Source organism: Manis pentadactyla, chromosome 9, assembly GCF_030020395.1.
Source record: "Manis pentadactyla isolate mManPen7 chromosome 9, mManPen7.hap1, whole genome shotgun sequence".
NCBI lineage: Eukaryota > Metazoa > Chordata > Mammalia > Pholidota > Manidae > Manis > Manis pentadactyla.
The window spans coordinates 108,603,442-108,617,029 of NC_080027.1; the positions used below are offsets into that span (position 1 = coordinate 108,603,442).

Below are 13,588 nucleotides of genomic sequence, written 5' to 3' on the forward strand. Positions count from 1 at the left end.
GACTCTTGTAGAAGAGGGTCGGATCCCAGTCATCCACTGCCCCTTGAGAAGTAAATCTGCCCCCAGTGAGGAAGGGGGGGAAGCAGAAGGAAGGGGAGATCTGGGCTCTAGCCTCTTTTCTGGCAGTAACTGAGCTGTATGATCTTGGGCAAGTCACCACCCCTCTCTGGGCCCCAGTTTCTTTCTGTGTTAAATGAGGGGGTTGGACTAGTCACTGGTTCTAAAGCTTTTCCAGTAGCATTCACCTCTAGATAATACTGAATGTTTGTTAAAAGGAAAAGCATTATGTTAAGAAGCCCAAATAAAAAGTGGAGCACTGAGAGGCAGTTCTGGTGTGTGTGTGTGTGTGTGTGTGTGTGTGTGTGTGTGTGTCTGTGGTGGGGGCACTGTGTCCCCACTCCCCAAGGCTCTAACATTCTCTGGTGTCAGGCCTTCTCCAAATATGTGTGTGTGTGTGTGTGTGTGTGTGTGTGTGTGTGTGTCTGTGGTGGGGGCACTGTGTCCCCACTCCCCAAGGCTCTAACATTCTCTGGTGTCAGGCCTTCTCCAAATACAGCTCCTGCCTCTGTCTGGAGAGGGCTGACCATTCCTGGGCAGAACTTTATGTGCCCGTGACATGGCTGGGGTGGTGATATATGTTGCAAATATTGGTACATACAGTAACAGTAAATATCAGCAGCTTACCTGTCAAGTGTGGTGATAGATAAAAGAAATACATGTAGGGAAGTGTCAGGTGGGAAAAAATACAGCCTGTAGTAAATCACCACCAAGCAATTAAAACGTAAAATTAAGTTATGCAGTATTTTGTTTCCTCGGGATGGTGTGCAGTGCGGGGGCAGCTCCCACACACGGGAGGCTGGGGGGGTGTGGGCTGGCCGCCGCTGCCTGCCTCCCAAGTAGGAAGAGCACTGGGTTCAAATCCTCTTTCCACCATTATGGTTGTGAGGCCTCTGGCACGTTACCTACCCTCTCTGAACTTGTTTCTTCACCCACAAATGAGAAACATGTATTAATGCATACCGCCGGCCTGGGCAATTTGTTGTTTGTTCACTGAAGATTCACGGAACACATATCCTGGGCCAGACACCACTCTAGGCACTGGATGCAGCAGTGAGGAAAACAGATGCAGCCCCTGCTGTCATGAGCTGGGCTTCTCGACAGGGAGAAAGACAATAAAACAAACAAGAAATATACACGGAGCCGCTGGAGATGAGAGCTTTGGAGAGGGGAAAGGGCTGATGGCCAAGGAAGCCCCCTGGAGAAGGCGACATTTGAGGGAAGAGCTGTGGAAAGGGCAAGAGTGAGCCGCTCAGGTACCTGGGGAAAGAGTGGTCCAGGTGGAGGGGCCAGTGCAGGGCCCGAGTGGCTGGGTGGGCAAGCAGGCCGAGCAGGAGTGGGGGACTCAGTGGCCTGTAAAGGGACTGTGGCTTTTACTCTGTGGGAGGGGACCCACCAGAAGGTTTTGGGCAGAGGAGTGAGATGATCGGCCTGGGATCACTGTGGCTACTGTGCGGAGAAGAGACTGTGGGTGAGGGCTGAAGCCAGGAAACCCATTAGGACGCCTCTGGGGGCTGGGGGTGAAGGTGGTCTGAGCTAGGAGGTGGCAGTGGAGATGGTGAGAAGAGGTCCAAGTCTTGATATAGTTTTGGGTACAGCCAGCAGGATTTGCTGACGGAGCACTGGGGGTGTCCAAGGCTTTCGGCCTGCGCAGCTGTTAGAGTGAGGTCACCATCCCCGAGGCGGAGAAGACCGCGGAGGAGCAGTTCTGGGGCAGCGAGGAGTTTGGCTCACAATGTCCAAGGAGAGGTGCTGAGGAAGCCGTCGGCTGTACCGGTCTGGAGTTAGGCAAGAGGTCTGGGCTGGAGACGGACTTGGGAGGGGAGCTGGCCAAGAAGAAGTGGGGGGATGGAGGGGAGGCTGCCGATGGAACCCGGAGCACTGGGTCCTGAGGCCAAGCGAGTACTGTGTTCTAAGGAGGAAGGAGAGAGCAATGCTGGGGTCACAGATGACGTGTCATGTGCAGTTTGTGTTGATCGGAGTGTGGATTAGCGAGAGTCACCCAGAGACACAGAACCAATAGGATGTGTGTGTGTGTGTGTGTGTGTGTGTGTGTGTGTGTGTGTGCACAGAGAGATTTATTATGAGGATTGGCTTATGTGATTTTTGGAGACTGAGAAGCCCCAAGATTTGCAGTCAGCAAGCTGGAGACCCAGGTAAGCTGACAGTGTCAGTTTCAGTCCAAAAGCCAGCAGGCCTGAGGCCCAAGAAGAGCTGATGTTTCAGTTTGAGTCTAAAGGCAGGACATGACTGCTGTCCCAGCTCAGAGCAGGGAGGCAGAGAAGATCTCTCTTACTCTTGGGAAGGTCAGGTCTTCAGCTGATTAGATAAGGACCACCCACATTCAGGAGGGCAATCTGCTTTACTCAGGCTGCTGATTATAATGTTAATCTCATCAAAAACACCTTCAAGGACTTACTCAGATGTTTGCCCAAATACCTGGGCACCCATGGCCCCATCAAATGGATACATAAAATGAACCATCAGAGTAGATTCAAGAGAAGCAAGGGCAGTAGAGACCCTCTGTATAGAGCCCTCTTTTGAGGAGTTTTGTTCTAAAAAGAGTAGAGAAATGGGTGGCAGATGGAGGGAGATGTGGCAGAAGTAACAGATGCTGTGTGCTGCTGGGCAGGCTCACGTAGAGGGAAAATTAATGATGTGGGAGGCAAAGGGCAGCTGCTGGAAGGGTGGTCTTATTAGGCAAGAAGGAATGGGCTCTGTCCCAGTGGGTGGTCGCCCTTGAGTAAGAACACAGTTCGTTGGTAGGGAGTGAAGTTGGGGCAAGTGGGTGGGTGGACGGGATGGTGGGAGCACGTGGCAGGTCTTTCCTCGGAGCTTCTATTTCCTCTGGGAAATAGGAAGCTGGGCCACCAGCTGAGACCAGGGATGGAGGGCTTGAGAGAGAGCTGGTATCTGGCAGGGTGACAGAGTGAGTGGGGCAGGGAGGTGCACCGGGTCCCTGGCCCTCTTGAGGTAGGGTCATACATTTAAAGTGAGCCCCGTTGCTGAGGCGATGTGGGTGTCCCTCTGCTCTGTTCAGACATGCCACGTGGAGGGCGGGGGATGGGGTGAGAGGGGGTGAGAGGTGAGGCTGATGCAAGGGAGGGATCAGTGAGTCGGGCCACAGAGTCCCTGCCGGGTGCTGCAAGGACAGGAAGAGGTTGCTGGAGGACGCCATGATGGGAAGGAATTCCTGGAGGCGGTGCCGGTCCTGCCAGCTGCAGGGTCGGGAAGCCCCTGGGGGTGAGAGTCTGAGGAACGGCAGAGGCTGTGACCTCCAGAACAGGGGGTCAAAGAACTGAGGGGGCAGGTGCAGGAAGGACCATTGGTGACCAGGAATCATGGCAGGAGGGACGGTGAGTGGTGGTGCACAGAAGCTGCATTGGTCAGGGGACAAAGGACGGTGCTGGGCAGCAGTAACACAGGAGGGCGGCGGGGCTGTGGTCTGAGGGCTGGGGGTGAGGACTTGGTCAGTGGACCAAAAGGGGTGCTCAGGTGGTGCTTGGTCAGTGGGCACTGCTGTTACTAGGGTTTCAGGGAGAGGAATATGGACATATTCGGTCATAGGACAGAACTTAAGATCGGGAATGGGTCAGAACATCTGTGGTGTAGGATTTACATGCACCTGTTTCTAGAAGGTGTGGTGCCTGCACTGCCTGCCTGTTGGCCTCTTCCTGCAGGATCCCAACACCTCAGGTCTGTCCCTGCCCTCGAGAGTGGTCCCAGCAGGCCTGTCACGAGCAGCTGGTGGGGACAGATAAACGGGCAAATGGGAACTCAGGCTGAGCACTGGAGCAGAGAGTGAGACCATGGACACGGACCTGGGCCCTTCCTGGGGTCAGGGGCAGCCCCGAGCATCTGCTGGGAGTCTGGTGCATTCCCGGGCAGCATGCCTGGGCTGTCTGCCTGCCGCGGCTGCTGGAGCGTGGAGGCAGGGCTGGCTGGTGTGCTAGGGGTGGCCGCCCTGGGGAGAGGGTCCTGGGCAGCCCCTGTGCCTCAGGGTGGGAGCCCACGCTCAGTGGCTCAGAGCCGCTGGGGATGCTTGAGGGGACAGGACCCCGTTCCGGAGTTCCATTCTCCGGTAGGCCCACCGACACCAGCTTTCAGGGGATGTTTGCTGCTCAGACGCTCACTGTCTGCCAGCTGTGCTGTGAGAATATGAGTTCAAACCCTGCTTCTCTCTCCCATTGCTGTGTGGGCTGCAGCCGGCACATCACCAGTCAGCCTCAGTTTCTCAGCTGTTGGAAGGCAGCCCAATGCTCGGGGGACATTGGTGGAAAGTGAACTATGATGACAGCAAAGCAGGGTGGGAAGTTTCTGTTTAAGTGAACTGTGGGCCTCAGTGAAGCCTGGGGTCCAACTCCCTTAGAAAAGCCTTGAAGGAGCTGAGTGTCGATCCTTTGCTGATGCTTCAGACACCAGTTTAAGGAGCGCGCATGCGTTCCCACTTACTCAGTGGGTCCTGTCGCCTGCCTGCTCCATGCTGGGCAGGGGGAAGGGAATAGCCAGTGATGCTGGACTGAGGAGGAGACTAACGTGAACCGTTAGCAAGTCCTGTGCATTTTTCTTGTCGTTTGGATTAGCTCCAGGTGCCTTTCCTGGGGACACTGGCTGTCCCCAGAGGCCTAGCCAGGCAGGGCTGAGCAGAGACTGTCCCTCTGGTAAGCGGGCCAGTGATGTTTATGCCCATGTGGGCTGGGCCCTGCATACAGTAGGTGCTCAGTGATGGGATGAGGGGCAATGGCCTGGAAAGTCCCTCGGAAGCCTCTTCTGTGGCTGGTGTCCAGCTCCACCCCCACTCCCAGCATCTTTCAAATTCGGTCAGGTTGGTCAGGCTATTTGCTCCTCTGTGTAGTGGCCAAGTTCACAGTCTTACCTCATTTGGACCAGGCAATGTTAACCACAGTCGTCTCCTTATTGCTGGTCACAGAACCAGTCATGTGGCCTATCTAGGCCATCCATGGTATGTCACCTGTGACTCTGGCTGGTCTAAGATCTGGAAACTCAGGGACAGTGTCTTCATTGCCCCCCGCACCCCCGGCACCGCCGAACAGCACCTTATTCTGGATAGCCCAGCTCTGACCAGAGGTATGGGGGTGCCTTTCAGGGCTGGGCCATGCTGGGAGAACCCTGTAGGCCACGGGGTACGGCAGCCCCCTCAGCAGGGAGCCCGTCAGCTGTGCTCCAGAGGAGAAAGGTAATAAGGAGCAACTTCCACTTACCATGGGTATAAATCCCACAATCAGGAAAATTGCTTCAATTGCTAAAAAACGCTGGTGGGAAAGTCCATTTGTTTTTCATTTTTCTTGTGCTCTTGCCACCCTCATGCATGAATCACTGTCGGTATGCAGATTGAATTCATACCCCCGTTATCTTTCATGTCTCGGGGCTCTGGTGTCAGCTGGGTTTCTGGTCACTGAGAACCACTGCCTGCTTTTCAGTGGTGACAGCGCTGTGGCCCTCCCCTGGAGAGGCTGCTGGAGGGTCCTTGGTCTCCCCTCAGCCCTCCTCCCCCTCCAGTCTCTGTGGCCCTGTTTTGGCCGCAAGAGAGGACTTGCTTTTTTGGAAAACTCTAGGTCTTCTCTGGACCTGCTTCTGCGCAGCACTTACAGCAAAGGATTTGGACACTCTGGATTTTGGGTGGTTCATTTGGAAGGGTTTGCAGTGAGGAGGACGCTGAAGGAATTGTTTCCTTTCTTTCTTTCTTTTTTTTTTTAGGAATTGTTTCATTTTTAACACCTGCTTTGTGAAGTGGCCTGGACTGGGTATAAAAACCACAGGCATTTTGAAAACACCCTCTAGTAACATGCACACAGGCTTCCTTTCTCCTTGTTCCCCCAAACACATACACACACGCACACACTCCCAGGATGAAGCTGGGTGCCTGCATGCCTTCCTCTTCAACACAGGCAACATGGTTAGATAGCAGTTGTCCGAGCCTGGTTCCCACCTGTGTTCTGGGAGGTATAGAACTGTCTAGAACTGACTGTATACTTTGTTCTCCATCCTCAGATTTAGCCATCTCTGCAGACATCCTCTAAAAGTGTGTTCTTTATTCATGATGTATTTATTCAACAAATGTTAACTCTACTTTTCTGGGTCCTAGGCCCCTTTGAAATTCTGATGAAAACCCAGACCTTCTCCTGATGCACAATTTTGAATAACTCAGGGGTGGTGTACAGACCCCATCCTGAGCCTCATGCTGAGAATGCCCTCTCTAGGCCTGCTCCCATGCCACCTCCTTGAGAACCAGGAGGCACCCCCAGAGTGCAAACATCTGGGGCCCTTCCACTTGGACACCTCAGTGCCTCATGCCCCAGGACCTTTCCCAGATCTCATCTCAGAAGAGCAGGCACTGGGCCACACTTCCGGCTCTTTAGGGGTTACCCAGCTAGGACAGGTGGTAAGACTCCCCCCACTTCCCCTGCAACACTGAGTCCTTGGGAGGGGGGCTTCTGAAGCTGCAGCTGGCCCAGCTGCTCTGGGCCCTGCAGCCCCCGGCAGGTATCATTACTGCACAAGAGACCCATCATTCTGCATTAATCTGGGATTCATCATGATAGCCATGACCATAATTAATTTATTTGGTATTAATGTGGATGAAATATGTACTGTCCTTTCAGGGGAAATCAGGCTGCCTATAAGCATTAGTTAAAAGGACCATTAAAATCAAACCTTCCCCAGATCCATTAGGCGAAGTCTTTCATCCTGAAGAAGATAAAGTTCTGCTGTGTGAAATGTCATGAATAATTAGGTTGATTGCTGTTTTAAACTCTGCCCCTGCTTCCCCAACCCCTCCCGCCTCCCTCCTTGAAGCAGGGAAGGCTCACCTGCAGTGGAGCACCCCCCTTCATCACCCACGTCTACACTGGCCCCAAAACTCCCCTCTGGCCACTATAACCACTGGTGTGGCTCTGTGTCTATGCCCAGAATGGGGTAAGGGGCTTAAGTAACCCACTGGATTGTATTTTCAGTGTGTCTACTTCTCCCTTTGCAACCTTGACCCAGGGTGGCAGTGGGTGCCTTCCTCTTGTCTCAGTGCTGGTCCAAAAGGTGTAGACCAGGGAGGGTCTGAAGAAGCATTTTTCAAACTAAGGTCTGCAGACTCCCTGCTCCAATGGTGCAGAGGCGTGAAAAAGCAGATTCCTAGGCCCACCCCAGCCAACAATATGGCAGGGGCGGTGCATGGGAGGGGATGAAGGCTGGCACCAGCACTTTGTGCCGGATGGAGGCAAGAGGCAGGGGAGAGAAAAGACCCTCGCAGAAGCCCCGCTCTGCTGCCGAAGTGTGATTTCTCTGGAGCTCAGGAGTGGATGCTGGTGTGCGCTGTTTCCAGCCACACGGGCTCCTCCCATGGGCACCATGTGAAAAGGAGTTTGCAGGAGGCTTTAAGCATACCAGCCCTTGGGCACCGCAGTTGCCCTGTGGGGCTGGTCCTCTAGGCCTCACCACAAAGCTGAAGAAACCAGGGGGCAGAGGGTGAGACCGCCTACTCAGAGGGGACTGGAAACTCCTGGGGCCCCAGTGAATTGACGGGGTGTTAGTTAGGCAACTGGGGGCCCTGCTTGGAAAAGGCTCTGGAGACTCTTGTCTCTGATGCAGCCCCTTCCTTCTGTGCTTAATGAGCCTGGGCACAAAGCCATGAGCCTACTTGGAGGTGGAGGGGACCAGCCAGTAAGCACTGGGCTGCCCAGGGGTTGAGGCCTGGGGATCCCCCGGAGTGGTGGGTGGGAGAGGGGCTGGGGGAATCAAGGGGAGCCAGACACCCCTGTGTGCTCTGATCCATTCTGGTCCTGACAGGCGCTTCGGCACAAAATGCACGGCCTGCCAGCAGGGCATCCCCCCGACCCAGGTGGTCCGCAAGGCACAGGACTTCGTCTACCACCTGCACTGCTTCGCCTGCATCATCTGCAACCGGCAGCTGGCCACAGGCGACGAGTTCTACCTCATGGAGGATGGGCGGCTGGTGTGCAAGGAGGACTACGAGACAGCCAAGCAGAATGGTAAATAGTCCTGCCTCCAGACCTTCAGTCAGGCTGTGCCCACCGCCTGGGGGGCGCCTGCCTGAGTCGGAGCTGGAGCTGCCCATCCTCAGGGCCCTGCTCTGTTCACAGTGGATACTTGGGGCTGCTCCTTAGTCTTATATCAGGGTGCACATTTACCTCAGCACCCCCACGCCTCGAAGGCTTCAGGCAGTGAGAGCTCTGGTTCAAGCTGCCCTTGGTTGTTGTCTGTGTAGTTACCTATTTCCCTTGGCAGATGGGATTCTTGAGGGCAGGCACTTAGGGGTGATGACTCCTTGTGTCTCCTGAAGCCCCTGATATGGAGCCAGGCCTCAGCCAGTCTCCACATTCAGGGAGACTCCAGCTGGACCACGTAATTCCCCACCCAGTCGGCTGCCTTCCCCCACCACCTCAGGGCCCCTGGTCACAGTCTGCAGATCTCTGCACAGCCCGAGGCTGATATCCCAGCATTTAGCAGCCACACCTGGGAAATCTACTCCACACAGGAGCCTGGGCAGCAGCTGCTCTGCCCTCCAGTGCCATGTTCCTGGAGAGCACCGGCTCTTTCCAGGGCCTTCCAGAGCATAGACAGGGCTCAGATGCCCCCCCTCCCCTGAGCTCCCTTGGGGAAGCCCAAGCCCGACCCCCGCCGCCTGCAGCCCCACCTGGGGCTCCTCACTCACAGCTGGGCCCACAGCTGCTGTGCCCGCCACCCTGGCTGTGAATTTTGAATTTGGCCAAACTCAACCTGAAACTCTCAAACACAAACTCACAAAACAGTAAGGTCGTTTGCCCTTGACTAGAATTTTCACCAGCTCCGGTTGTCACTGCAGAAAGCAGCTCTTGTTGACAGCTCTGGGCTTGATGGAAAAAAAAAGTTGCAACAATTTCATGTATGTCCTTCCAGATCTTTCCCGGGCCCACATACCTGCTATGCAGATCTGATCGATACCTGGAGAAATTAGTGTTTCACTTAATAAATGCAATTTTAAATAAAGGGTTTGTGGCGGTGAGGAGGCAGAGGTAATACATAGGGGCCCTTTCGGTGAGGCAGCCGGAAGGAGCGTGGCTGGCTGGGAGGAGGGAAGGGTGGCATGTCAGGGGTGCTAGGCCAGGCGGAGACCTCCTCTCTCTCCTCCCCCCACTGCCCACAGCCCGGCCTTTCTGATGGACGGGCCTCCCAACTCTTCTCTCCTCTTTCTGGGGCCTCCTCAAGCCTATTACCATGCTCTTTGCCTTAATGTCTACATCTGCTCTGGTTCCTTAAAACTCTTGCTTTGGAATCAATTATAATGTCCCAGAAGATTAGAGTGTCTTGTCAGGTATCAGCCATCAAAGCAGATGGACTCACAGACCCCAAGCTGCCGTTGGAGCTCTGACGCCCTGTGCCAGAGACACTGAGGCTGCGTGACTTCCCCAGGGCTGTGGCCGCTCCTCATTGTCAGAGGCCTTGTTTGGGCCCTGAGCTCTTGTGGTGTGGGGCCCACTGTTGCTGTGGATGGTTCAAGAGAAGGGGGATTCTAGCTGAGGAGACAAGAATGACTCAGTGGGACTGGCACTTCTATTGAGGGTTATCTGTGCCATAGCAGACCTCTGTGAGACCGCAGGAAGGCTCTGGACTTGGCATCAGAGGCTCATGGGCATCACTGCTCAGTTGGTCACTCAGGAACTTGGGTCCCCTGGCGAGTTGTGTAACTAACTGGTTGAGCCTTGCCCTCTCAGCTCTACATGGAGATAATAGCACCTGCCACACAGTGCTGTCTCCTGAAGCTTAAATAGGATGACACTTGCAGGATGGGATGTTAAATGAGGGAGGTGGGATCTGCTCTAGGTTTTTAAGTAGCTGAAGGTTACACAGTATTTCTGATTTGTTCCTCCTGCCCCCAGCTATCAGCAAGGCAGGGCCACTCCACCTGTAAAATCTGCGTGAACCATAGGGCTGCAGGGGACCTTTGTCTGCTGTGGGATGTTTGCTTCTTTCTTTCAATGTTTTAATGCCTCCTTGCTAAACTAAACCCTCTTTCAGGCTTACAGCTCCCTCCCTTGTGCTACACAAAGGATCTAATATAAGCTATTTGCACCTTAGTGTGAATGATTTTGTTCATTTGTTGTATCTCCCTGGATATTTGCATTTTCACTATAATCAGGTTGCATTTTATGCCAGGGACAAGTGTTTGGAGACCCTGCATAATTCAAAACTAACATGTTTTAAGACTAATTTTCTCTTAGGAATTAACGTAAAAAGTGTGTGTGGGAGGTGTATTCTAGGAGCACATAAATCTATAATCCGTGAAGTGTATCTTTGCCTTAATGCTACTTTTTATTTTCTCAGCACTATTAATACCCTGCAGAACGCTCTCTTCTAAATTAACAGCCTAGGCGATCATGGTCTTGCTTGGCCCTCCTCATGGCGTTTTATCACACTGAACTTCCGCACCAAAGTTATTGATTTTTGGGTACATTTTTCAGTACCAGCACTGCCACTGCTACTTAATGAACACTTGGATGACATTGTTATAGGATATAAAAAAGATTTTAAATGATAATAACAGTGAATGTTAAAATAACAGTATAATAGTTCCCATAATCACAAAAAGAAAGTCCTGTGCACGTAGACAGTAGTGCTGAACCAGTGGGCCACCACCCCAGGATGACAGGGGTAAAGCCCAGTGGCGCTGCCATCTGTCAGATGAAAACAATTTCCAACTCACTAGGCCAACTTATTTTGAAATCAAGTGATTCTTAATGAACTAAAAATTTTTTGGTGGCTTTATTATTTCAAATTTTATGTATAGGGACTGTATAGGTATTTTAATAGTGCACTATTTCATATCTGCATCAAATGTAATCATGCTGTTATTGCTGTAAGTGTGGGAAGAAGGGATTGATTCATTGTAACAACTCAAAGTGAAGAATTTTGGAGGTTTTCTTCAGTATTTGCCATGGTGGCTCTGTAACCCTTCCTCTTGGGGTCCAGGAATTCGCAGAGGAAACTGGGTGGCAGGGTTTGAGGCTGACAATGGCTCTGCTGGAGAAGAATACAGCCCAAGGGGAGGAGAAGACTCGGGCCTTGCCCCCACCTCCGCAGAATGCATGATGGCAGTGCCCACACAGGGCTTCAGAGGGCTGAGGGCACTTGCCCACATCACTCACTCAACAGGAATGTTGAACCCGGGTCTTCTGACTCCACTTAAAGCTCTTAGAGCAACTCTAGGCACGGAGTAGGTACTTACTAAATGTTGGCAATGATTGTTATTACTAAGGGAGGGTTTTCTTGAGTGGAAAGGAAGAAAAAAGAAAGGGAGGAAGGTAGGAATGTAGCAGACACTTTAAAGGCCAGGCACGGGAGGCAGCAGACAGCCTGAGAGGCCGGGATGCATTTGCTGACTGTACTCTTCGCGGCTGGGCGCTCTGCAGAGGACGGAAGTCCTGAGGCGGAGAGGAAGCCATCTGCACCTGGCTGCCTGCTGCTCAGCACACCCAGGCGCCCCTCTCTGTGCCTAACTCGGACTGAGAACAAGCCAGCCTTTGATTAACAGGAACCTGAGGCTTGTCTGCTCAAAACCCACTGGACTGTTGATCAGTCAGCATGTTGTCTTGAACATTCTACTGAGCAGCGCTTTTAAAAACATTTTTGACTATGATTCACACTGAGAAACTCATTTTATGTTTCAGCTCAGCACACGTATTCATTCAGTGTTCACCAAATAAATTTCATGAGATAATACTTGCCCTCATCCACCCCACCCCTCCCCCCATCCCATCCATCTTATTTCCTCAAAAGTTTCAGATCCGCTGAACTGCCTTTCCAAGGCACTAGTGGGTCTGACCCATCATTTATGAACATCATCTAGACAGTGTGAGAGTGCAGGTCACTCCTGCTGCGAGAGCAGCCGGGAGGCCGAGGCCGGACACGGGGAACCAGCGGGGGGAGGGGAGGGCGGCAGGGGCGTCTGGGCCCCCCTGGAACACAGACTTCCCACACCCTCACGGTCTGGTGATGACGCCCAGTGTCCCCAGCGTGTCTGTCGTGACGGAAATGAGTCGACCGCACACCTCATCGGACAAGGCCCCATGGCTGGGCTGGCGGGGCAAGGGAGAGGGAGGGTGCTGAGGAGAGGCCTCGCTTCAGGGGCCCCAAGCCTGAGGCTCAGGAATGGGCTTGGCCGGACCTTCCCACTGCCCCACCCCGGCAGGCAGGAGCCCAGAGGAAGGGGCAGGGGTGAGGCCCGCTGCCTCAGGCAGGCTGAGCCCAGTAAGGAGTGGCTTTCACTGCAGATGACTCCGAGGCCGGCGCCAAGCGGCCGCGGACCACCATCACGGCCAAGCAGCTGGAGACGCTGAAGAACGCCTACAAGAACTCCCCAAAGCCTGCCCGGCACGTGCGGGAGCAGCTCTCCTCCGAGACTGGCCTGGACATGAGGGTTGTACAGGTGAGGCTCCTTTGCCAGCTGGGGGTCCTGGGCCCCTGCCGCTCCTGCTGGGCCTGAGTCAAGGAAGGAGGGTGTCCCAGGCTGGCCCGTGTTTCCGCACCCTTGGCATTTTTGACTACGGACGTTGGGCTCAGGGCCGTGACCGTGGATGAGGCCCAGGCAGTGGGAGTAGTGGGCACATTGCACTCCGGGCCCTGAGCTCTACTGAGGCTGCAGTCCCTGCCTCGACACCTGTCTCGGAGTCCCTGGGGCTTTGGTTCGTGGTGGACACCCCCCGAGTGTGTCCCTTGTGCTTGTGTGGCAGGTCTGGTTTCAGAACAGAAGGGCCAAGGAGAAGCGCCTGAAGAAGGATGCGGGGCGGCATCGCTGGGGGCAGTTCTACAAGAGCGTCAAGAGGAGCCGGGGAGGCAGCAAGCAGGAGAAGGAGAGCTCGGCAGAGGACTGCGGGGTTAGTGACAGTGAGCTGAGCTTCCGAGGTGAGCGGGGCCGGAGGGGTAAGGCCGAGGCCTTAGGGAAGGCCCCTGGGCAGCAGTAATCCTTGACCTTCAGGAGGGGTCTTTCTTGAGGCTCTGATAACTGCCTCCTGACACAAGCTCTTTCCTGTGACCTGCTGTGAAGGGTCGGGGAGAGCAGCAGTGGCCCTTTAAGGCAGGACAAGGAGTAGAGGAGAGCTCTGTTGCTGAAATCTGGAAGCTAGGCTCCCTGGGACTGAGGGCCCCAGGCCTCCCCTCCTTTCCTGCTGACGGGGGGCTCCCTCACCAGCCCGTGTAGCTGAGAACAGGCAGCTGTCTCAGCCTATGCCCTTAGCCCCTCCTGCTTTCCTCCCTTTGCAGGGGCACTGGCCTCCCCTCCCACCCTCATGGCCCCCTACTCCTCTCCTGCTGCAGGGGAGGACGTGTCCAACAGGCCCTTTGCCCGGGGAAATCAGTATCATGGGTGCACCTGAGATGGGAGCCAGTCTTGCTTCTGAAATCCTTTCCCCCATGCTGGGCCCTGTCTCCTGTACGTGAGCTTTGCAGTATGCGCTACATTCAGATTTGTGCATCAGCAAAATCGCAAATTACTGCATGTTTTAGATCCTTAGGTTGTTTGCAA

At 54.1% G+C, this 13,588-nt stretch overlaps 1 protein-coding gene across 1 annotated transcript in view; it reads left to right on the forward strand.

Moving 5' to 3' along the window:
- The window catches only part of LHX4 (LIM homeobox 4), a 41,066-nt gene that overhangs the window by 25,316 nt on the left and 2,162 nt on the right, over positions 1–13,588 (forward strand). Inside the window, exons 3-5 of the mRNA XM_036905917.2 lie at positions 7,858–8,060; positions 12,339–12,493; positions 12,798–12,969. Coding sequence (XP_036761812.2) covers positions 7,858–8,060; positions 12,339–12,493; positions 12,798–12,969 — 530 coding nt within the window. The remainder of the gene's footprint in view (positions 1–7,857; positions 8,061–12,338; positions 12,494–12,797; positions 12,970–13,588) is intronic.